A 25,026-nucleotide genomic window follows, 5' to 3' on the forward strand; every position below is an offset into this window, starting at 1 on the left:
TTGCTCCCTATCTTGATATCATCAGCCTTTATTTCTAGCCATTCTGGTGGGTGTGTAGTGGTGTCTCATTGTAGTTTTAATTTGCATTTCACTGATGGGTATGACTGTTGAGCACCTATATATACACTTATTTCCATATGCTATTGCTTGTTTACACCTGTTTGAGTCTTTTGTCCATTTAAAAAATTAGGATGTTTATCTTTTACTTATTGATTTGGACTTCTTATATCTTAGAAATGAGTCTTTTAATAAAGTTTTATCTCACCAAAAGTTTACGTACACAGAGACACACACATATACCAATGGTCACATCAGTTTATAAGTAACTTTGATCCTATTAATCAAATAAAAGCAATTTTTCCTATCTTAGAAGTGACCCTAGATGACATGATACATGACATATGCATTTCATATGTGCACAGTGGGGCAGCCCAGCAGATCCAGTTCGATTTACACATTCTTGAGCTGAGCATTTGCTCTGGACTAGACTCCAGAGCAGATTTCAGTTCAGTTTGAGCAGTGGTGGGGGAAGGGGATGGGGGTGGTGAGGCTCATGTCTTTCTTCTTCCTCCAAGATGGGCTGACGGTGACTCTGCATTTCCCACATGGACCAGGGTGGTGGGGGAGCACAGAACAAGAGGACCAGGGCAGAAACAATCCCACCTGGCAGGTTTCCAGAACTGGACTCTCACAATTAAGCTGCATGCCCACTGTTTACTACGTGTCTGCCACATGGCAGGTTCTGGGGACCCAGAGATGGTTAGGACACCAGCCTCATCTTGAGGGAGCTCATCGTCAAGGAGAAGAGCTGGACAAGGGAGCAAGGAACCATTTTGTGGAGTGCTAGGGTTAGTGTCACCTCTCTAAGGAGGGGTGTGTGGTCAGGATGCCATGGGAGGAAGGCTGGAGGCTCTCAGCTCTTGATGGGTCCCAGGGACATCGTCACAGTGGAGCTGATGCCATTTGTGCTGTGCCTTGATGGATGAGAAGGAGTCACTAGGCAGAGGGTGGCAGAAGGATGTTCTAAGCAGGGGACTTGGTACAGGACTTCCCAGCCAGTGACAGACTTGTGACTGGAGTGTAGCATGTGTTGGAGACAGGATAGGAATGTTAGGATGGACCCAGGGATGGAGAGCCTTTTCTCCCTCAGCTTCCGGGGAGCCCTGGTGCCTGGGATCATGTTGATCTGCGGACTTTCTAAGGCACATTGTCCTCACCATGTGCTCAGTAAGTGGTTCTCTGTAGGCTGGCCTTTCTACTTAGAGGAATCATTGTGTCTCATCCCTCCCTGTAGTTACTACTGTCCATGAAACAGGGCAAGCTGCCTGGCCCTGGACCAGCAGTCACAGGTCAGGAGTCTATCCTCCCCCCTTACCTGAGAACACTTCGCTACGGAGAAGCAACCTTTGGTTCTGTGCTGTTTTTCTTCTGGAGTTGGGTCCTAGTGAACAGAAGGTGACAGTAGATGGTTCCCCGATGCCCAGATTTCTGGGCCTGGAGGGGAGAAGCAGGGCAGGAGCTCTTGGAGCGGGGGCACCATGACTTGGTTGGGTCTAGGTGGGCTGGGGCTACGTGGCAGGTGGGAGGGGCTGCTGGACAGGCGTACCTGAGGGCCTGGGCCTGCCCAAGGAAGCTTCTGGCCTTGGTGATCTCCTGGGCCAATCTCCTTAAATCGTCTCCTTCAAACAGTGGCAACCCAGGGTCCTTGAAAGGGAGAAGTGAATGTGATGTTAGATCTATTAGATGATTTGCTAGGACCTGACAATCCAAAATCTCAGGAGAATTTTAGAGCGAATTCAGTGCAGCCTCCCACCCAGGGCAGGTAGTCTTGTGGGCCTCTGCTTGCACATTCCAGGGACAAGGAGCTCACCAGGCGTCAAGGCAGTCACTCTGCAAACGGGACACCTTGCAATGAGATGTCTGAGAGTGAATGTAGGGAGGGGGCGGTGGAAACCAGGAGGGTCCCTGGACTCCACTGCAGTCAGCATCACTCTGTCAAGCAGAACAGAAGTGGTACGTGCTCCTTATCTCGCTGTTAGTAAAAGCTATCCAGCCCCTTCTTTATTTCTTCTAGTGAAACAGCTTCACAGACATGCCTTTTTCCTTATGTCAGCTAATGAAACTCCGGAGCCTAGCCGTTTTTGTTTTTTTTTTTTTTCCCCAGAGCCTAGCCTTAAAAGGATGTGTTCTCACAATTAGCAAGAAGAAAGAGAAAAAGCTGCTTCTTTTCCCTGGGAGGAGTAGCAGCAGAGATCCTGCTCTGCACCCAGAAACCATTAAAGAACCTGATTTGATAAAGTTTTAAACTGAGAACCTTCATGATATCCCGTGTAGTAAGGATATGGGTGAACGTTCATTACTTTTACTTGTTCTTTTTCTTGGGAGGAGGAGCTGATAATTAGGTGTTTGTTTATTTTTAGTGGAAGTACTGGGGATTGAACCCAGGACCTTGTACATGCTAGGCACAAGCTCTACCACTGAGCTAGACCCTCCCTGCTATTTTTACTTGTTCTGATCTTTGCATCATTTGTAATATTTGCCCCTAAACCAGTTACTTGAACAAATACATCATTTAAAGTACTTGACTTCAGAATTTATGCCATGACAGTAAACTTTAACTTCCAAAAAAAAAAAAAAAAGATCTGGAATTCTGGTTAGTTGTGTTACTGAATGATTTGTTGCCCTGAAAATGTATAATTCACAACAGCATATTCCTAGAAGGTATGAATCTGTACATAATTTTTCTGTCAGATTGGAAGATCTTATTTCACATGCATGATGGAACCTAAGACTTGACTAGATTTCTCTCTTAACAGATCATTTGAATATCTGTGCTGTAATGAACTGAAGGAAGGGAGACAGAAAAACGTAGGAATTACAGCAGAGAACTTAGGAGCATGGGTGTCTAGGCTCCGGCTTTACCACTTCCTCTGACTTTCAGTGTATCCCTAAACCTGGCTGAGCCCATTCGTTCATCTGCTAAATGGGTATACAATGGTTAGAAGGATTAAAAGAGGTAATCTGCATAAAATAGCAAATCTGTAGCATGGAGTAAATGCTCAGTGAATGTGAACTATTCTCTCATTAACAACCCCAGCCCTGCTCCCTTCCCAGCTTTAAAAGGAGAGCAATAGGGAAACACAACTCTGTTTAGTCACTACTTCGTTTTACAAGAGAAGCAGAGGTCTTGTCAGGAGGAGAAAAGCCACACCCATTGACATGTTACCAAGCTGTTTCAACAGACCTCACTCCTTAGTTCCGCAGCTTACCGTTTGGTGGATGAAGCCCCTGGTCAGCAGGCCACGGATTTTGAAGAGTGAGTCCTCCCCAGCGGGGCAGTGATAGCGCCCCCCAGTGAGGGAGGCCAGATCTCTCAGGAAGTGAACCGCCGTCCTGCGGGGAGGAGCAGAGGGCTGAGGCTGGGCCCACCGGCCTGCCAGGCAAGTTCTCTGTGAGCCCTCAGCCCCTGGGGAAGTCAGATCAGTAAGGCAGTGGGCCTTGGACCCTGAGGCTCTGTGCCACTGAGACCATGTGGGCATCACCAAGCCCACTCTCCCTGCTGGTTTTTGGGTGGCAGGGTGGCTGCTGCTGCTGCCTGAAGCAGATTCACTGTATTTGGGCCACCATTTAACCTGGACCCCTCAAAGCACCCCTTAAAGTTCCTTAGCTGGACATCTACCCAGTGCCCACTCTGTGTCTGACCTGGCAGGAACACAGTGTGACCTTTACGGAGTTCATGGTTTAGACAGAGACTAAGGATGAATGTACATGATCACAGTTTTGCCAAGTAAAGTTTTGTTTTTGTTTTTTCCTGAAGTAGCTGAATCTCTCTTGTCTAATACATGTTCTTCTGTGGTGATCATTTATAAAAATAACTGCAGCTACTTTAAACATTTTCCCCCCTAAATGTTCACAAATGCGCCCCCAAGAAAGGTGAAACGGGAGAACACGGTGTGTGACTGTGAGAATAGAGGCAAATTCATTTCCAGGCTGGAGAAAGCCAGGAGGGCCGCGGGCGGACCCTGATGGTGGGCAGGCAGGGGTGCAGAGGGGGGCTCTTTCTGGTGTGATGCCTGCCTAGGCCCTCCTAACCGCTGACTCACAGGACTCGGGCCCAGGAGAGCCCAGCAGCTAATGTGAGTCCCTGGATTAGGTGAGGATCAGCCTTGCCCCTCAGACACGTGGCCGTGGGGAAGGGACGCAACCCGGCCGCCTCCTCGCTGCCCACCTGCCCGAGCGGTTCAGGGAAATGGTGTGCACTCTCACGTCTCTCGTCTCCTTCAGTCTCCGGACTTCACTGAGAACAAGGCTGCAGCTTGTGTCTGGCTTCCCGTCGGTCAGGAGGTACAATCCTTCCACATCAGGAAAACTGAAAGCTTTCTGAAAGAGCACATGGGCTGTCTAGCTCAGAGGAGGGGCCAGCCAGGACGGGCAGAGACCCCTGGCCTGCTGTCCCCAAGGAGAGTGTCTGATTGGGTCTGCTTGTCATGCAGAGTGAAGGCCTCCTCTTTCAGCCTCTGACAGACCAGAGAAGCTGCTAAGGTTTAGGAGAGAGAGCACGGCCCACTTCCTAGCTGGTGAGCCCAAGCAAGTCACGTAACCTCTCTGGGCCTCCGGGTCTTCACCTTTAAAGTCATTCTCACTGGGTTGTTGGGAAGATGAAACAATTTAGCACTTAGCAAACTCTAAAGTGCTCTTTGCAAACCCTAAAGCCTTGTGCAAAATCAGGATGGGGCGGATGGTATTTCTGCTTTGCTCCCGGGTTGGGCTTGGAGGTGGAACTTGCCAGTAACGCTTGCAAGACTGAGGTGCTCCCCTGAGGGTGCAGGTGGGTCACCCACTGCATAGCCTCGTGACAGGCTGCGTCTGTGGTCGCCACCAGAGTGTCCTGCCACGGCTGTAGGCCCTCTGCAAAGCTGAGCAGGTTAAAACTGGGGTAGGGGGAGGACGAGAGGTGGGGGGCGGGGAGGAGGAGAAAGACATCGGTTAGAACGCATATTGACCGGGGTGGGGGGGGGGGAAGTAACCTCCCTGCCGGTGCTCATGCCTGTTCCTGGGAGCCCTGGGCCCCTCAGGGAGCACCTGAGGATGAGAAGGTACACAGTGATGGATGCAGACAGAGATAGATTTAAATCCCATCTCGGCCACTTGCTGGTTATGCGATCTTGAGCAAATTATTTAACTTTTCTAAGTCCTTGTTTCCTTTTCTGAAAAATGGAGGTAATAATCAGATCACTGTGAGGACTGAATGACATCATGCCTGTAAAGTGCTTGGCACAAGGGAAGTGCTCTATAAATGTCTGCTCTTTTAAATATTAAGGCAAGAAGAGAGGGTATAGCTCAGTGGTAGAGTGCATGCTTAGCATGCATGTGGTCCTGGGTTCAATCCCAGTACCCCCATTAAATAAACAAACAAACAAACAAATAAATAATCACCGCCCCCCCCCCAAATAAATAAATAGTATTAAGGCAAGGATGAGTCCCCAGCCTGGGACCGGAGTCTTCTGCTGTCCCCTTAGGGTCAACCCGCTGGGTAGAGAGAACAAACCACTCTAAACCCCTTCTCTTAAAAAATCAAGTTCAGCTGAAATCTATGATTCAAGGCCACCTGGTGGTTCCTTTGATCTGCTGGCAGTTGTCCCTGGACCTGAGATGGGTTTCTGAAAACCACTTGACTTTTGCAACAGAAGGCAGTGTTCTTTCCTGCTATTCAGAAGAGCGTTTTGGAAGCCTCCAGGCCCTTTGGAACTGTGAGAGGGAGTGGCCTGGACCAGAGAAGCCTTGGAAGCTACCCCCGGGATCTTCCTGACCCTCACCCACCCACACACCCCCCTGCCTCTTACCTGTCACAGTGCTTCCGCAGCTGCTCCCAGATGAGCAGAACCAGCTCTGTCTTCACCTGCTGCAGGTAGGGGCCCATGGAGCCCGACGTGTCGAGCAGGATGCACACTTTGCTCTCCAAGATGATACCGAACAGTCGGCGGCTCCCTGCTCCGAGGTGGGTGGGGGCAGAGGCAGGGGAGAAGTGAGGGCGGTTTTCGTCATTGCAGCTATCTAATTCAAGGTCTCCCAACACCCCTTGCCTGACTGATCACTGGTCAGATGTGAACCCACTGGGAGATGGCCTCAGTTGTGTTCCTGGAGGGGACACTGTCCAAGGGCAGAGCCAGTGAGTGATCTGGGCGTTGGGAGGTCAAGCTTTCAGTGGTAGCTTTGCCTGTGATGACTCATCCAAGTGATGATAACCTCTCTGGGCTTTCCCCATCCCTAAGTTAAATGGTGTCACAGTCTTGTCTGGGGCTGGAAACGAAGTTACAGAGCGTGGAGTCTGTCGATTGGTCAACAGACATCAAGTGAGTGTCCACTGGGTGCCCGGCACTGAGCAAAGTGCAGTGGAGACGGGAGAGGGTTGGTTCCCTGCCCTCATGGAGCTGCCAGCTGGGCAAGGAAGACAGATGATACACCACCAGCTACAACTCCACTGAAGGTGATGACAAACCGCCACAGGAACACGTACTGGGAGGACCTGAATTCAATGGATGTTGGGTGGGGAGCAGGCTGAAGGATGAGCAGCAGTGGCGGAGGAAAGAGGAGGGAGTGTGGAGAGAACAGCCTGCGAAAGGCTCTGAATGGGAAAGAGGAGCTAGAGGGAGAGAGAGAATGCTGGAGAGGTTGTTAAAGGATTTGGGATTTTGCTCAGGGGAAACAGAGAGGGCAGGCAACTTGTCCAGGGCCACACAGCCCGGCAGTGACAGCCAAGATTCACACCCAGGTCCTCTGATCCATGCTTCCAATCCTGGCCCTCCTTGTGCCCAAAGCTAAATGGAGGTAACCCCAGGGGAAGTCAAAAGCAGAAGATAATGTGTCCAGCATTCCTGATCACACCTCAGACCTCACTGGAGGCAGGAGCAGAAAAAAAAAATGGAAAAACTGCTGCAAAATGGGCCCACTGCTCTCCAGACTTAAAAGGGGCCTGAGCTGGCTGGACCCACTGTCCAGGAGTCTTCCAGGACTCACCTGTGGTGTTCCCTGGCAATGCTCACGTCAACCTGAGGACAGGAGGGGAGCTGTCCTGAGGCGCGGGGGATGTTCCGAGAGGACAGCCAGCCAGCCAGCCAGTTGGCCAAGAGGTTCCCACCCAAAAGGCCAGCTGATCCATCCTGGGAACCAGACAGCGGAGACACACTGCCAGCCACCAAGCCCTGTCGTTTCTGCCTCCTGAGTCTTATCCTGCCTTCTTTGTCCGTGGGCATCACCACTACCCTTCCAGCTGTCCTGATCCTTGCCCCAGACCCCTCCTAGGTTGCCCTGATTCCACTCCATCCCCTCAACAATTTATACTCCACGCAGCAACCAGAGAGATTGTTGCCGATGCTAACTTGATCACTTCCCCCCTTTTAAAACCATTTAGTGGCTTCCCATTGCTCTTAGGATAAAGGACAAAGTCCAGGCCATGGCTCACCTCCCTAGCATGGCCGCTTCCTTTACTCTCAGCCACACTGGCTTCCTTTTAGTCCTTGTGCTCAGCTCCCTCCCGCTCAGTTGTGCCCTGAGCATCTTTCCTTTCTCTGCTCAGGTAACATCTGTTCATGCCCCACGTCTCGGCTCCTCGGGGAAGCCCTCTGTGACTCCCAGCACAGGCCCACTGCCCCTCTCTCAGCATCACACCCGTCTCCTCCCAACACTTGCATGGGTGCTCTTTGCCTAACATCTGTGTCCCCCATGAGCTCAGGGACCGTGCCAGGTGCTTCCTCTACCACCTCTGCAGCCCCGAGCAGGGGAAAAACATTCATTAGTTGAACAATCAGAGTGAATCAGTGCAGCATCCCCTGGGTACGTTTTGAAGTATTAGATGGAGTTGGGGGTGTAACTGTATGTGAGGTCGGGGTTCGATTTGTACCAAAAAAAGGAGCGGCTGCAGGACCGGCCTTCACCCTCTTCCGGGCAGGAAGTGTGAGTCAGGAATGGGGAATGTATTCAGCCTCCTTGCCTGACCTCAGCCTCTGACCTGACAGCCACACCCCCTCCAGAGGCTTTGGAAGGACGGATCACGGGGTCCTGGGGTTGACCTTCCACTTCCCCTCCGGCCCCTCTGCCCTCCAGTACAGCAGGCGGGCTCACCAGACAGCAGCCACTGCAGCCTCTGGACATAGCGCCGCATCAGCTTCTCCAGGCCTGTGATGTACGCGTCCATTTCCCTGGGCGTACACTGAATGTGTCTCACCATCCCCTGGATTAAGGCAAGCAACGGCAAATTTCCCCCAATCAGCTATTTCTTCGTATCCCCATTGCCCCCTAAAATAATTTAGTCCATTGTGTTTCACAGTTTTCAAAACATTGTTAAGCATCCATTTTTTTGGTTTGTTTAAAAGCTTTCTTCTTTTATTAAACTATCAAATGCATGGTTTTAGGAAGATGTGAGGGAGATGGGATGACGGATTTGTGGCAAATGTGGTCACCGTAATAATAAAAAACATTGTATCTCTAAATTTTAAATAGAAAACCCTTAATGGTAGGATTGGAGGTCCAAAAATTCAAACTAAAAGATGATCTCAGATGGAGGGTGGTGGGCAGAATGATTAAACTCCCATAAAATGTTTCTGGTGGATAATTTTGAATTTGGTGGCTATTTTTAGCTTTATAGTTTCCTCTAAAGTTGACAATGTCATATCAAAGGGCAAGGAGAGAAAACTTTTTTTTTGAAGTATTACTAGATTTTCATTTTGTACTAAATTTACTTGTGCCAGTGTCAAAGCAATAAAGTCATTATCCCCAAACTAGAAAACAGAGAAGAGGACGTTTTCACCTCCTGTCATAACCCCTGTTCCTGGCCATCCTAATGGAACCATCATCAGTATCGGGCTGCAGAGTTCTTACTGGTGAGTATTCCAGCCAACGCCCTACGTTCTCAGCAGCTGCTTCTAATTCTTACTCCAATGAGCCTCTCTGACCCTGAGTGTGGTCTCAGGCACTCTGAGGGGCTGACTTTTCTTCCAACAGGATTCTGCATCTCCTATTCCCTGAGGACAAGTCCCTCTCTAGGGGGTGGGTTCTTAGAAGCAAGAATAGAAGCCAGGGGTGGAGTTCTCCCCAACACCCTGGGTCATTTATGCCTGAGAAGAGGTAGGAGCTGGGAGAGAAGAAACAGCAGGGACAACAAAAATCTTGACTTACATTGATCTCCGTGCTGGGGAAGACGCTGCAGTGCTTGGCTGATGCTGATCTCTGTACGGACTTTTGATGAGTGCAGTTGGGACCAAGGTATCTGGAGATCTCCATCTTCAGTTTTTTCAGCCCATAATTTGCTATCCACTTTGGAAAAAAGAAAGAACTATTATCCTGGGTAACTCAGGCTTAACTGAATGATTGACTCATCTATTAAAATGTCATGTTTGAAATCTGCTTAATATTTGAAATATGGGGTTCCCAGGTCCTCAGGGAGCCTCCATCGCATGCAGAGTCCTTCCCCAGTGCTGGGGAGAGATGCACAAGAAATCTGGGGAGCGGGGAGCATAATTTTTTGAGCACTTACTACTCTCTAGTCTGGTGGACATTGTTGCTCCCCCAATATCCATTTCAACCCTCTCCCATGAAATTTGAATGGACACTCTGATTGGTCTAAAGTTCAGACTCTAAACCAATTAGGATAGTCTCCTTGTGACAATGAGAGATACAAGAATGGGTGGGTATAAGGCAATCAGAGCATAGCATCCAAGGTTGGACCAATCAGAACCAAGCTCAGACTTTTATCAACTGGTCATGGGAAGAAAAGATGTTCTATCTTCTGGATCTGCACACAAGGAAAGGGGATTTCTGCTGCTTGCATCCAAGAGGATCTGACATCACTAAGTACTTTACACAAATATACTTCAAGTAATCAGCAATCCTACTAGTACAATTGTCGTCATTTTATAAACGAAGACATTGAGACTGAGTGACTTGCCCAAGGTTGCCCAGCTAGGCAGTGGCAGACCCAGGTTCCCATGCAGTTCTATTTTATCCTTATTCCATCAGACACTTTAAATAGTCATCCAAAACAGGTATGTCCTTAGTTCCAAGTACATCTACCCTCCTAGAAATAATGGTTTGTGGAAGCAATTACTACCCAGGGGGCATGTGCTGTACAGACAGAGTAATAATAATACCTCTTGGCTTGAGCAGATTGTATCCTTTCTGGGCAACTCGATAGAAGAGCTAGTTCTTCTTAAGCCCCTTCCTTGAGGATACTTCCTGTACACGGATCCTGGGAGAAACAGAGTAGGGTTACCTTGCACAATTCTCTTAGCCACACCTCCCTTTTTCACATTAATTTCTCTGTCAATCAAGTCAGTTGTAACCTTCCTTAGGTGCAATCTGCTGGGAGGTAGGAGGGAGGCTGTTGGGTGGATCTGGGGAAGTGTGCTGGGACCTCCCTTCTCCACACATCAGTGAGTTGCCACTGGGACCTGCGTCATTTTGCAACAATCAGTCAGGCTGGCCTGGGGGACTCATCTCCACTTCCTTCCCAGTCAGCCTCAGTGCTGAGGACACTTTCCCTCCGTGGACGTGGCTGGAGTGGGACATTGACTCTTCCCATCCTCTTGCCTGTGTCAAGACTTGGCAAGCTCACTTTCCCGGACAGGGAGACCTGAGTGGTTTGAGGAAAGGCCTGCTCCGGAGGCACTGCCGCCCGTGTTCTGGGGCAGCTGGAGAGGTCTCCTTCCCATGGGGCAATGACCCCACGGGTCCCATAGGGCAAAGGGGGCCATCCAGACACTGGTGCAGCCTCTGACTTACCCACGTTATTCCCCATCTCGGTATAAAACAGCGAGAGAGATGCCTCTGCGTCCCTAGCTGTGGTCTTCCTCCTCCGCCCTGCTGTCCCTTCTTTCACCGGCTGGGCTGCAGCTAGAGGACATTTGGCTTGTTGCCTGGAGCAGCCTCTGGGTTTACGTGATGAAGCTGTGCAGCTTGGCTTGGAGACTTGTCAGCTTCAGCTGTGCTCTGCCCTGGAAAGGGGGCTCCCAGGAGGCTCTGAGGTCCCTGGGGGCTACCTGGGGCGCCTGGCCTCACCTGGGTCAGTTAAACTGCTGATATTGACCAGGCTGGGTGCCAAGTGCTTCCCGTGGGCTGTCTTGTTCTAGCCTCACAGTCCCCCTGTTTACACATGAGCTAAGTAAGAAGCAAAGCAAGGATTCCACCCAGGTCTCGCTGACTCCATAACATTGTTCTGAGCCACCCCGCTGGGTCTTTGACATTAGAAGTAAGATATATGGTCCTAGGTCCTGAGAGCTGAGTGCTTTCATGAAAACACCAGTGCCCTGTCATGACTGGCAGGTACCGGACACCTCCTTAGCCCCTCTGAGCCTGAATGTCTTCATCAGTAAAACGGGGGAGGTAATAGATTCCCTGCCATACAGGATTGACTGTTCTAAGCTTTAAATGGGACAATCTTAGCAGAAGGGCTGGTGGACCGTCAATGCTCATGATCAGTGATCACTTCAGTTACTGTGATTATTAATCCACGTCTCAGCCATGCTTGTCCACCCCTCCTCCCCCAGTGGCCACACCTTACCTGGGGGGACGCCTGCTTTGCCACTGAGTGGACGCCACATCAGAGCTTTCACAGGGGCACTCTTCTGTCGGTCAGGGTCATCTTTCATGCTCTAGAAAACAGGCAGTCTCTCCCATCAGAGGCCTGTTCTCTGTGGCGGGCAGTACCCCAGTCACCCCAGCCTCAGTCTGTCAGGTGGGAATCTCTGCATGCAGAGGCCTGAGGAAGCAGACCTCAAACATTTGCCCCAATGCCTGTAGTGGATTCAGAGGGGACTCTCGGTTTAGAGGTGAAAACGTGTGTGTGTGTGTGTGTGTGTGTGTGTGTGTGTGTTGTGAGAGAGAGAGGGCCTGCTAGGACAACTGTGGCGATTTGCCAGAATTTTCGTCACCAGTTACCTGCCCCTCTTCCTACTGGACTGGGGTTTCTGGGCCTCCAGCATGACAAGCAACCATTCTGGTAACTTCTGTGCCCTACTGGGCACCTCAGTGTTAAGGGAGGGGTTCCTTCATTACTGGGCACAGCTGGAACGTGGTGATTGGTAAAGTCGCCCAGGGCCTGGACCAGCTGAGGGGACCTGTGGGTGAGTGGCTGTGAAAGACGCTGCCCCCTCAGGGAGCCCCCGGCCCCGGTTTTCAGGAGGCCCTTTAGAGGCCCTGGCTCAGCCCGAGCCTCCTCTTACTGAATCAGCTCAGGAACCACTGAAGGCCCAGGAGGCAGAACCCAAGATTCTGGGTTTCACCTCAGAATCTGGGAAGGCAGGAGAGCACAACGTCCCTGGGTTGGTTCCCAGAGCCTGGTAGAGCTCTGTGAACAAGGGCAGTGCCTATGTGGACAGAATCTCCCCAAGTGCAGGCCCCGGGCCGGGAGTAAGATACACACTGTCTGGGGAGATTCCTTCGTTCTGAAAATGTGCTGTGTTCACACAGGTCTGCCAGTTGGTGAAAGGCTGAAGAGCTCACAGCACGGCCCACTCTGCTCACAAGCACCATGGAGTCTGGGCCCTTCCCGCAGGCACACCTCCAGGATGGGGGGCCCTTTTGGTTGCTAAGGTGGGTACTTTATGCAGGACAGAGCCCCCAGCAGGCACCGGTCCACCCTCAGGCTCCTGTCAGACCCCTGTAAGCCCCGAGCAGCAGCAGCAAGAGCCTTTTAGATGCACCCTAACGCCCCAGTTCCTTTGCTCCCGAGAGACCCTCCAGGATGAGGAGCCCTCCTGCCTTACAACCATCACAGCAGGGTGGGTGCCCATTCCACGGAGCCCTTACCACAAAGCTGGGACAGCCAGGCAGAGCCAAAGGTGGGGTGGAGGGGGCGGCCAGAGTGCCCCAGAGCTGAGTCAGAAGCACGCCCCCCCCCCCACCGGGGGTCTCCTTCCCCTGGAGGCCAGGACCCCGCCCACTGAAGACCCCACCCCCTGCTGGCCCTGAGGTCTGGGGGCCTGGCCCAGGCCACTTCAAGATCTAGGAAAGACCAGGAGACAAGGTGGAAACAAAATCCTCTACGTGTTATTAGGGAGGAAAGTCAAACCATTCTGGCCACCGAGGGTGCTGTGGGTTTGGAGGGACAGAGCTTCCTGGGCTGGCTTCTTGGCTTGAGCATCTTTGGCTTTTCTCTCAGGAGGGCTGCATTTTCCTGTTCTTTTCCAGACTGGTTCTTCAGGGAGGACACGAGCAAGGCGCACTGCAGTGGGGATTGGGAGGGTCAGTAGCACTCCAGCCAGCGTGCCCCATGCAGGGCACGAGTGTGCACACACACACACACACACACACACACACACACACACAGAGCAGGGGTCCACTGGGGCCCCTGGACTCTCTTTCTGTCGCTGGAGTGCTGCCTGGGGCTGAGAGCACTCCAGATCAAGCCTAACAGGAAGTGCCATGTACGGAGGGCCTGGGATGCGCCAGGCACTGGGCTACTTAGTGCCCGGAGCTCTCAAACTCTTCTGCCAACAAGACAGAGAACTACACTCGCAGGGGCAGTGCTATTATATCCCCCTTTTAAAGGCGAGGAAAACAAAGCTTATGAACTTAAAGGACTTGCCTAAGGCCACACTACAAGTATGTAGAGGATCTTCAATTCAATCCCAGGTGGGTCTGGTTCCCAAGCCAGTGCCCTTTCCATATGTGGACGCAGCATCCACACACGCCGGTCAGCTTATCATGTGCCCATGGCCAACTCGGATGCTGGCAGATCAGTGGTGTAACACTTGGCTCCTTTGCCTGCACATTTCTCAAATGCTTGAAAGGTTCTGCAGTAATTACTCTCAAAGCACTAGAACACGCCACTTGCATGTAAATAACATCCTAAGAGGGGTAGGTTAAACCATTATTGCCCACTACACCTTGTGAATGAGGGGACAGGAGTGATGTGTACTTGAGAAGCGGTTTAAAAAAGAACCAAAGAGGGGTCCTTTCTGGCAGGACTGCTAAGGCACATCTAGAGGAATCACAGGTCTGCCAATCTGTGGCCCTGCCCTCCCAGGAGCTCGCAATGTCCCTGGGGAGATGGGCAGTCCTGACAATGGTGGTAACGGACATGTGAGTCAGTACGAGTCTCCCCACCTTGACCATGGCCACCCATGTGCTCTGTCCATCCCCATGGCTTCAACGGCCCCACACCTCTATGTCCAGCCCTCATCTTTTCCCACCTGCCTGAAGGAGACCCCCACTTATCTCACAGGCCCCCCAAACTCACCTTTGTTCTAGACTCTCCCTCCCTGTACCCCCTTCTGTTATTTCTCTCTTGATCAATGGCACCACTGTCTATTGGGTTCCCCAGCAAGGAACTTGGGAGTCACTGTGGGATTTCTTCTTCCCCACCCCATACATTCAATCAGCCACACGTCTGATCAATTCTTCCTTAGAGACATGTTCTCACATTTCTTCCCTTATTTCTCATTGCTCCTGACATGATCTGGTCCCTCTCTCACCTCACCTTGAACTGTTCAATTCCCTTCTCTGAGGAACTGACAGTTTAGTGAACTTTGAATAATAAGGAACCATTCATGGATGACCTGGGAGGGGAATGGCAGGGAGAGGAAATAGCAGGTGCAAAGGCCCCGAGTTTAGGAATGAGCTTGACGTGTTCAGGGATGTACAGGCCAGGATGTAGAGCACACGGACCTGAAACCAATGACTTACAGGAAACTCTCACGATTCATCGGAAGCCTCGGGTGTCAGTGGATGAGCACACAAGGAGGGAAGCTGATGTGGGGTGACTTGGGTCTCCCAAAAAATGTACTGAAGTCCAAACCCCTGGTACTTGTGAATGTGACCTGACTTGGAAATAGGGCCTTTGCAGATATAATTATGATGTAAGTTAATGAGGTCATCCTGGAAGGTTGGGCCCTTAATCCAATATGACAGGTGTCCTTATAATTGGAGAAGAGACACAGACACACATACAGAGGGAGGAGGGCCACGTGAAGACAGAGGCAGAGATTAGAAGGCAAGGAATGCCGAGGATTACTGGTGACAAGGAGTCTCTCCTAGACCAAACTTTAGTCACGGTCCTCTGAGCCCTCTTCTTCACTGGGCTCTGACTTTGGCCTGCTGAACCCAGTTCCAGCAAAGAATCCTGTGAAGCCTGTTTGACAAGAATCTCCCCCTAACCAAGTTCCTCCTAGAAGTCTCCCATGCACTGACCCTGTCACTCTGCTGCTTGGCTACGAATCCCCAGCTATCGTTGCTGCATAATTGGAGCTGAGTTCAATCTCTCTCCCCTTCTGCAGCCGTCTTGAATAATGTCTTCCTTGCTATTTTTAACAAGCATTCGGTGCCATTTCACTTCCTTAATACCAGCCACCACCAGAAGCGAGGGAGACATAAGGAGAGGTTCCACCTGGAGCCTTCAGCGGGGAACGTGGCCCTTTTGACTTCAGACTACTGGCCTCTGGGACTTTGAGACAATAAATATCTGTTGCTCCAAGGCACCCAGTTTGTGGTACTTTATATGACAGCCCAGGACCCTGGTACAGAAGCTAGTCATTTCCCCTGCACGTAAGGCATACCTTCTGGGAGTAGCTGAGAGCCTTTTCCATCTCAGACACGATGGCACTGATGTCATCACTTTCGTAGATACCTGCAAACAAAGCGCGTCATGAGCGTGGGGAAGGGGCGTGGATCCCGGCCAGCGTCCGTATCTGTAAACACACAGGCCGTGTGGAGGTGACCTTTTAAGGCAGAGAGGGGGCAGGGGAAGCAGAGAAGTTTTGTTTGTTTGTTTTAACATCTTCTATTTCTTAATTGTTTTCAGCTCAAAATAATGCTTATGCCCAAGCGGCATATTTTGGAGTAGCATATTCTGATGACAGTTAAAAAAAAATGTTGCTTTGTGTTCCACGTACACTTATCTTGCCAGCCACCTGCTGTGAATGTTCACCTCTCGGGAAATGCTGAACTAAGGGAACTTTAGTGACCCTTCCAGCCCTGACATTCTAAACTAATTTTAAGTAGCTTTGCTTTTTTTTCTTTTTCACTTTTAAACAATTGTGGCAACATATAGACAAGATAAAACCTACCATTTTAACCATTTTTAAACAGTGTACAGTTCAGCAGCATTAAGTACATTTACGTGGGTGTGCAGCCATCACCACCATCCAACCCCAGAACAGTACTTTCCCATTTTCAAATGTGATTTTTCACACCCTGTTTTCCTGGAATACATCTATGGCAGAGGGAGCTACGTTGGGGCCAAGAACTGTCTGGAAGGAAAGAGGCAGAGGGACCAGCCGGCACTCACGCACCTGTGTCTCCAAACCAGTGGAAGCGGCCACCAGCAGCCCGGGCGACCTCCCGGTAGGCGGCGGCCGTGTCAGTGCAGCTGGCATAGCAGGCGGGGGGCGTGTTGCCCGTCTGTGACTCGTCCACGTAGAAGAGACACACGTTCAGCTGGAAGTCGCAGCCCCCGCAGGCCTCGGCCATGTAGGCACTGAGCATGGGCTGCGGGGAGAGAGGGAGCAAGGGCCCAGAGCTGGGGGCTCTTGAAGCTGCTGGTCTCAGATGGGTTCAGCCTCACTTTCTTTCCTGAGGCCCTACTGTGTGCCTGGTCTAGTACCCGGCACTGAGGATAGAAAGGTGAAAGGGCCTGGGTCGCAACTTCTCTTACTCACTTAACAGGGTGTGGCTGGGGAGCTGGGCCCGAGAGCGTGGTCAGTAGACCAGCAGTCTCGTCATCCCCCTGGACGCTTGTTAGAAACTCTGACCCTCAGGCCCCAGGCTCAGTCTTCGGAACCAGGTCTAACAACATCTGAATTGTGACATTTCCAGGTGATTCTTCAGCATGATCAAGTCTAGACTGGAAAATCATGCTGGAGAAACGAGTGGCTAGGTGTCCACCTAGGAGGAGCTGGGGGGTCACAAAGGGTAAGGGATGTCCAGCACGCGGCCTACCCACCGTGTCCTGGTCAGGGATGCCCCCTGTGAAGAGGTAGATGCCTTGCGATTGCTGTTTGTCTTTGTCCTTGAAGTCCACTTCGACAGCCTTCCGCAGGGCGCTGAGGACGTTCCTGCTGCCCCGACACTGCAGGGTCAGGACCCACCTGGGAGGCAGGGAGGCCATGCTGAGGGAGGCCGGCTGCAAGGCCCCAGACGGGAAGGGCAGGGACTGGAAGGCTGTTGTTTCCCTATTTGCCCGTGTCTATTGGAGGGTGAAGATTCTAGACAGCTACTTCCTGGGACAGAGGGAGCCAGAGGAAAGGGCTGCCCACAGACACAGCAGGTCACCTACCTCCAGGCGCTCTGTAAGTTGTCATGGCTGGCGGCAACCATCTCTGGCCTCCAACTTTCAACTGTGCTTCCAAACCTTGGAGGGAAGGAAAGAGGGCTTATTCTTAGGCGGGAGGTTGGTCCACGGTGCGCTCCAGCTCTTTGGGCTCCCCAGACTTTTGGGGGACAAAATTCTAATTACACTCCCAAAATGTTAGACTGTCACTGGCCTGGGCCAGCCATGAGATTTCCTTGCTGGTCACGACGCTTCCCAGAAAGCAGAGCTGGGACTCTCAGCAGAGACACGGCGCCAGGAGCCGGGATCAGCTCTGGCCAGACTTCCCTCCCGACAGGTTATCTCCCTTTTCTGCCTGAGTGTCCCCACCTCCCAAGGAGGGAGTCATTTCTCCCTTGTTAGCTCCCCTAGCACCGATTCATCCTCACAACACATTTTCCACTCTCCATCTGTAACATAGTTTTTTTTTTTTTAATATGCATTAGCTCATTTTCCCTTGATAGAGAATGTAAATCTTTGAGAAGAGGATTTATCCCCTTTCTCAAGGAAAAGGTGTCCCCTCTCTGGTTCACGAGCGGTTCTTCCACCTGGGCTCCTGACTTCCCCATAGCTGATCTCTTCTGAGACCGTGCCCCAGAGTTACCTCCCACCCACACATTCCTGACTTCTACCTCCCTCTGCCCCATCTCCTCTCTTAAATATAACTTCCTCCGTCTACTGGGGTCCACACTCCTACCTACTTCTCTCTTTCCCTCTTTCCCCTTTCTAGACACGCTCCCAGGAAAAACGGTTACCACCTCCTCTTCTACTTACTCCTCAGCCCAGGGCAGGTTTCTAAGACCCTCCTTCCCGTGGGAAAGGAAAACCCCTTTCTCTCCTGGTTTTCCACCTGCCTCTCTGGCTGCTCCTCTCTTGTTTCTTTGGTGGTTCCCTTCCTGTGCCCACCTTCCAAAGGACAGTTCCTCCCAAGTTCTGGCCTCAGTTGTCACCACAGGTGCAGCTCAGGCACTCCCATGTCTTCAACCAGGCAACCAAAATGCGGATGGCTTGCAAACCCGTATTTCCTTGCCAGAGCTCCTAACAGGAGAATCTCCAAACTCTTGAGAATCTCCAACTCGATATGTTTAAAACCAGAGGGAGGGTATAGCTCAATTGGTAGAGCACATGCTTAACATGCATGAGGTCCTGAGTTCAATCCCCAGTACCTCTGTTTAAAAAAAACCAACCTAATTACCCTCCTCCCAAATAAAACCATCTTCTACTTCCAAGATCTGCTCTACCTGGTACATCTTCTCTTTACCATTCCCTCAACAGTGACAAACAGGGACCACATTCTGCAGACTCTAACTCCCTAACATCTCCTACAGCATCCCTTTCTTTCACTCCCATTGCTTTGGCTCAAGCCCACTCTACAGAGGACAAGAGTATTGCAGTCGTCTAGCTGGTCTCCTTCCCTCCAGTATTACATCCCTCTAGTTCATCCTTCACCTTGTAGCTTGAGTGTTTCATGATTACAACCTTGCTTAAAATCCTTGAATGCCTGTATGTCTACAGTATAGAAACTCCTGAACATGGCCTATATAAATCCTCTTTTGTCTTGTCCTGCACAATCTCCCCCTCTCACTCCACATTCACACTCATGGTCCCCCACCCCCCTGTGCCTCTGCTCATGCTGTTCCCTGCGCCTGGAATGCCCTTTCTCCCCACTTCCCCTGTCACTCCCATGTGCCCGGCAAACACCTACTCATCTGTCAGGCCTCGGCTAAAGGGTCACTTCCTCTGCCAGGGTTTCCTCTACCCACACGCAACGGACTGAGCCTGCCTTTGGCCCCTCACAGTCTCATATCCTGCCTTCTACTTATTTCTTCAGAAAACACTTAACAGCACTTGCACCTGAACATGCCTGTCTCCCACTACTAGGCCACAAAGTCCTTGAGGACAGATACTGTGTGTTTTAATTTCTGTATCCATAATGCCTAGCATGGCAACTAGTCCATGGCAGGCTTTCAATAAGACTTTGTTGAATGAATGGCTGGCTGACTGGATGAAAATATTGTCCAAAATGTTTCTCTAAGCATTTTTTTTCTGTAAAATTTATCAGGGAAAGATTAGGCTCTGATACGGTTTAACATATAATATTAACTGCTGATTTATAGGTTTAGAACACTCCCTATTTGATGTGAAGTTGTGTTAAAATATATACTTTAAGTGGGTTCCTCTTCTCTCTCCCCAATTGGTTAAAATGATATGTAACCTAAAATATATATATAACTATACATATATTTAAATTATATAATTATATAATTATATATAATTATAGATTAAAATTATATATAACTGTATATAAAACTATAATTTAGATATACATAGTATTAGATACAGTTACATATAATTTGAATATAGTGATATATAATTTAAATTTATATATAAATATATAATTTATATATTAAGTATTTATATTTTAAATTAAAATTTAAGTTTATTTATATTTAAAATTTATGTTATATACAAAAATATAATTTAAATATATTATATATAGTTATATACAATTTTATTTGATATTATATATGATTGTATATAATTTAAACATATTTAGTTTTATATATAAATCATACAGTTTTATATATCACTATATGATTTAATTGTATATAGCTAAACATATTAAGATTTACAACTGGAATTCTAAATGTTTGAAACCTCGTAGTTGCTAGAAATGAGCTGGGACTAAGCCCGGGGGCCCCTTTTTTCTCGTTTGCGTTTTATCAGCTTGGAAGCCAAATGGGGCAATGGGCTGAGTTACCCTATCCCGGCTGATCAAGCAGTGGTGTACTGGGGCCTCTTACCACCTTCGCCCCAGTGGGACTGTCCTGCAACTATTTAATTATTCAGTGCCCCAAACAAGATCATTCAAATCAGATAAACTGACGGCCCCCCCAGGATGCTGGGTGCGCATCTGCTGTCCTGCAGAGGCCTCGGCCCGGCGAGGCACCAGAGCGGCACGCCCTCCCCGCTGCCGGGAGGCAGGAGCCCACGTACGCCACGATGTTGAAGCAGTCCTTGTTGGCCAGTTGCTCCTCCAGCAGAAGCCGCAGGGAGTGCTGGATATGAATAATGTACATGGAATTGGTCACAGAGATATCGAGCAGTATAACCACCCTGAAAAGAAATACAAGCTTTAAGAGGAGAACCGAATCTCTCAGATAATGTGTATTTCGTTCCATTTTACTATTTAAAGTTTTTTCCAGGGGAGTTTTGCGTGCCAGATTTGCCACTGGCCAAAATCGTCTCCGTGGTTTGAGGTCAGCACAGGTGGGTTTTATAACAGTAGCCTGAGGGAGTCATGGAACCTTCTCTCCAGGAGTGTCTGTCAATAAAGCCTCACAGTGGAGGAGGTTTAAGGGCAGGGTGGCGTAGAATGATTTTCATACATTTCTTTTTAAATCACTAGCATTCAGTATTATCATAGGTTGGGGTCTGTGAAGTGAAAACAGAAGGAAGCTAAGCAAGTCAGATGGGGAATTAGGTGTAACTGGGCCTCTGGGGCAATGTGTCTTTTTATTTTCTCTCTCTGTTTTATGATCTCTAGCACCATTCAGCCTTCTCCCTTACTACCTCAAATCTCCTCCCACCATTCTCATTTTGAGACAGCTATGGAGAGCAAAAGAAATCCACTGGATACAGAGTCAGAAGACCTTGGTTCAAGTCCCACTTCCTATGTGGCCTTAGGCAAGTTACAAAACCTCTCTGATCCTTGGCATATTTAACTATAAACTATAATAAGACTCCCCATGGGGTTGCTTTGAGAATTAAATGATACAATAGATGAATAGTATTACAAAGTATAATATTTAGTGAGTTGTAATGCATCAAATAAGGTATGGAGTGATAATAATGGCTACAGTGGATACCTATTTTTTCCTCCCTACTTAGCATCGATTACCTCTTCTCACAGCAGCCTCTTGATTTTTGTGGGGGACAAACACCTCTATCTCAAACAGTCCATTTGAGTTGGTGGAGCTGACCCTACCCAAGCTTTGAGAGTGGACATTTGATTCCAGGCAATCAGAACATCACTCTCTCCTGGCAAGGATGAATAGCTTGTGGGTGATGCCATGCTCCAAGCCCTGGGAGGGCTAAACTGGGAGTTTCAGGTGGCTATCTTGCCACTTGAAGGGGAGGAGAAATCCTGACTGAAAACAAAGTCAACAGAGAGGAAAACAGAGCTGAAGGATAGAGAGAGATTCCTGACATGTATGCACTTCTGGATCAAGCCATGCCTGAATTCCGTAATCAAATCTACTCTAGAATTTTCAGTTACTTTAACCGGACTTCTCTGTTTTGTTTAGATCAATTTGCATTTAGTTTCTGTTACTTTTTTAACAGGAAAGGTCCTGAGTGACACAGTGATTTTACTGTTGATGTTGAGGATGATGGTGGGATTTTGTCCTCCAGGGGTTCTGCTGAGTGATTGCTGATCTTTAATCTAAATGATGGCTTCTGATGCTACCACCAGGGAACCCATGAGTCAGATAACTGCTGTGTCATACAGGAGACCCAGGAAGGACAAGAACACTCCTTGGGGGAAGGTACCTTTTTTCGCAGACGGTGCCCCAGATTCTTCTGCTGGCCAAGGAGAGCCACTCCATCCGTCTCTCATACATCTGCATAGCTCTGCTGAGCTGTTTCTGCAAACTCAGGGGCCACCCACAGTGAGTGACTGCACGGAGGATGTCCGATTAAGGGGTCTGTGGGGGAGGGGGGTGTACCCCACTAGGCTTTTGGGAATGTTGTGTCAAGGCCTTAGGTATCCAGGCACTAAAGCATGGATGAATCTGCAGCAAGCCAGGAAGAGAACAGTCGAAGTATTTCATTGCCTCAAATAGGGGAGAGGTGGGTCCCAACCCAGAGGATTAGAGACTTTTGTTTTAGGCATCCTCATCCCTGCCTGGGGGGGAGGTGGCGAAAGCTCCAGAGAGGCCCGTGGGTGGAGCACAGTCTCTATTTACAAGAGGGAGTAAACAGACTAGTGCTTGGTGCCCCCACATTCCACGGTGCCTTCCTTCCCTGCCCCCTGCACCCCCATATTCTGACAGACAGGACCCCCCACTGACCTGGTACTCATATAGGAAGGGAAGATCCACGTGAATGTTCTTCACCGTCCCGTCATGCCATTCAAATTGTACCATTGCCTTCTGCACTCAGGTGTGGCCAGGAGGCGAGTGGGTGAGCAGAAGCACGTATAGGGGAGGGGTACAAGTTTAAACTGTGCACTGGGCTCTCCAAATCAGATGCAAGAGAGGGAAGCGGGTTCTGAACTCATCCGGGGTCAGATTATGCCCCCACCCCAGCAGGCCGGTGCCTTGGCTGGAGCCTCAGGAGAGTGGTCCCCTGAATGAACCCTGCTGACGGCAAGCTGCTCCCTTCCTAGGAGGCTCTTCTGAACACCAGAATCTTTATTACAAGATATGGTTGGAGGTTTCGGTAATAGAAGAGACAGAGACCTTAAAACGTACTGGTCATGGGCTCTTAGGTTTGGGAACCCAGATAAGCCTTCATGGACACTTTAAAAATCAAATTTGTTCAATTTGTTCTTTCACCCTCCATCAAATTGTCATGTCTGTATCTCTAACTTTCACTCCATCCACTTAGTCATCCATCCATGGACTGTCAGAACTACACACCCCACTCTCTCTCTTTCCTTTCATTCTTTCATTCTTTCATTTTCCCACTGATCTTTCTACTCACTTAATATTCCTTTCTTCCATTTCTCCATCCTTCCATCCTTCCCTTTATCCTTTCATCTTTTTTCATTCTATCCTGTCATCCATCCTTCCATCTGTTCACATTTCTGTCCATCCTTTCACCTATTCATTCATCATTTCCATCCATTCACCCACTCATCCTTCTTTTCCTTCTTTCCATCCTTCCTTCCACTCACTCAACATTCCTTGGCTGCTTCCGTGTACTAGATATCAGGGATACAGAATCAGAGAATTTTGTTTCTTTTAAGGGGCTCATACTCTGGTGGGTTTTAGACACGTAATAAATACATGTGTTAGCACATCCTGGGAGCTACAGCAGAACTCTGTACAAGGTACAGCGAGGGCAGAAAGAGAGGGAGTGTGTGGGCTGGAAGAAAACTTCCATGGAGGAGGTGACCAAGCTGCCCAGTACACTCCCTCTTACCCCACTCTCCCAAGTATCATGTTCACATCTTTGAAAAACAGCAGTTAGAGTCGGTTTGATGAGCAGTCTGGAGTCCTGAGTGGAAAGCTTACATCCCACTCCAAGCCCTCAGCCCCTGCGCCTTGGGCTCTGCATTATGACTCTTATTTCCTGAACATTTAAGAAAGGAAACACCACAAATGAGCTCCCCTGCAAAGCACTGGAGAGAACTCTGAATCTGTTACCTCATAGATAGTGGATGAGACTGTCTTCCGGAGAATAGGCACAAATTCCTCCACGGGAGAGAATGCATTGGGGGCCAGAACCTGATAGAGGCTTAGCTTCTTGGCTGTAAAAAATAAATAGTGGGGTTTGAGGCACTAATCATGAAGCCCCAGAGGGTTCACGTCTTTCAATCAGTGTCAGTCACCTGAGTCCTGGGGTCTGCCCTCTTTGGGGATTTACCTTTCAGGCTGTTGGTCTTCAGCCATTCTGCAGAAGTCTTGGCCAAGTTTGGGAACTCAATTGTGAGGGGAGCCTCATGCTTCGGGGGTTTAGGCAAGAGACTTGTGAATGGCCTTTTTGCAATCTCGTTGGAAATCTAAATTAAAATGAAAAAGCATCATTACATAATCATATTTTGTAGCTAGAAAGTCCACAGTCCCACCCCCTCCCAACCCAGTTTCTAAAGAGGAGCATATTAAAACATTACCTGGTAAATTAAAGGCAGTTCTGTCTTCCCCTCCCACCATCCCCATCCCTTTGTCTGGGGATTTCTAGAATTTCCAGGAGAAGAGAGAGATGTAGCCAGAAAATCACTTCTTTATTGATTTGTCCACCCCCCCCACCCCTTCCCACCCTTACCATTAAGACCAGCACCGCAGACTCCAAGATGCCTGGTGGCCCCTCCCTGGGCTCAAAACATAAGACTCCAGGCAACTAAAAAGTAACTCCTACACCAGATCATTTACGGAGCCATGATCTATCCTGGCCTCCCTCACTCACATTTACAATGGAAAGCCTGAGGTTCTGAGTTGTTAAATCACATAGCTTGTGTAAGAGGAAAACACAGAACAGAAATTCCCATATTTTGGACACTTGAGCAATGCCTTCATGAATTTTGCTGTATTTGAGTACCACTGTACTGTTATTTACTTAATATTAAAAAAACAAAACATGTATAACATTAAAGCTTTTAAATTATTAATTCTAATAATATAATTGAAATTAATATTAATTTCTATTTTAATTTTTAATTGACTCCTTTTTTTGTACTTAAATAATTTTAGAAAGAAGATATATTTCTACCATGATAAGCTAGTTTTAAACACATAACATTTTAAAGAATATTAACCCATATGTCACCTTATAATCATCTTGCAAACCACAAGTGGCACATGCATTTCATTTTGGGACACTCCTGGCAAGATTTTGGTGTCAGACAGACCTGTGTTCAGTTCAGACTCAATCGATTTCTATCTCTGTGGTCTCAGGCAAATTATTAAACCTCTTAACATCAGTTTTCTCACCTACAAAATGGGGGTAATGACATACCTGATGCAGATGTCATTTTAAAGGTAAAATAAGGCATTTAAAGAGTT

General features: G+C 49.0%; 1 protein-coding gene across 6 annotated transcripts in view; it reads right to left on the reverse strand.

The window, feature by feature from the left end:
- Window positions 1–297: 297 nt before the first annotated feature.
- VWA3A (von Willebrand factor A domain containing 3A) overlaps window positions 298–25,026 on the reverse strand; it is a 45,172-nt gene continuing 20,443 nt past the window's right edge. For 2 of the 6 annotated variants that reach the window (XR_012500336.1, XR_012500338.1), the window contains 23 exons: window positions 23,891–24,026; window positions 23,671–23,774; window positions 22,372–22,452; window positions 21,851–21,945; window positions 20,297–20,416; window positions 17,267–17,341; window positions 16,934–17,078; window positions 16,284–16,479; window positions 15,549–15,619; window positions 13,064–13,216; window positions 11,555–11,645; window positions 10,777–10,887; window positions 10,146–10,243; window positions 9,175–9,312; window positions 8,122–8,230; window positions 5,844–5,988; window positions 4,787–4,931; window positions 4,229–4,380; window positions 3,270–3,393; window positions 1,871–1,992; window positions 1,607–1,704; window positions 1,376–1,441; window positions 298–996 (listed from right to left, as the gene is read on the reverse strand). Coding sequence is in view for 3 of the 6 variants with exons in the window: in XM_074346231.1 (XP_074202332.1) it covers window positions 1,390–1,441; window positions 1,607–1,704; window positions 3,270–3,393; window positions 4,229–4,380; window positions 4,787–4,931; window positions 5,844–5,988; window positions 8,122–8,230; window positions 9,175–9,312; window positions 10,146–10,243; window positions 10,777–10,887; window positions 11,555–11,645; window positions 13,064–13,216; window positions 15,549–15,619; window positions 16,284–16,479; window positions 16,934–17,078; window positions 17,267–17,341; window positions 20,297–20,416; window positions 21,851–21,945; window positions 22,372–22,452; window positions 23,671–23,774; window positions 23,891–24,026 (2,439 nt within the window). In the remaining 3 variants the exon portion in view is untranslated. Of the gene's footprint in view, window positions 1,074–1,375; window positions 1,442–1,606; window positions 1,705–1,870; window positions 1,993–3,269; window positions 3,394–4,228; window positions 4,381–4,786; window positions 4,932–5,843; window positions 5,989–8,121; window positions 8,231–9,174; window positions 9,313–10,145; window positions 10,244–10,776; window positions 10,888–11,554; window positions 11,646–13,063; window positions 13,217–15,548; window positions 15,620–16,283; window positions 16,480–16,933; window positions 17,079–17,266; window positions 17,342–20,296; window positions 20,417–21,850; window positions 21,946–22,371; window positions 22,453–23,670; window positions 23,775–23,890; window positions 24,027–25,026 lie in introns of those variants that run through there. The other 4 variants (XM_074346231.1, XM_074346230.1, XM_074346229.1 and 1 more) reach the window with 4 other exon arrangements.

The sequence above is a fragment of the Camelus bactrianus genome, chromosome 18 (genome assembly GCF_048773025.1).
Source record: "Camelus bactrianus isolate YW-2024 breed Bactrian camel chromosome 18, ASM4877302v1, whole genome shotgun sequence".
Classification (NCBI taxonomy): Eukaryota; Metazoa; Chordata; class Mammalia; order Artiodactyla; family Camelidae; genus Camelus; species Camelus bactrianus.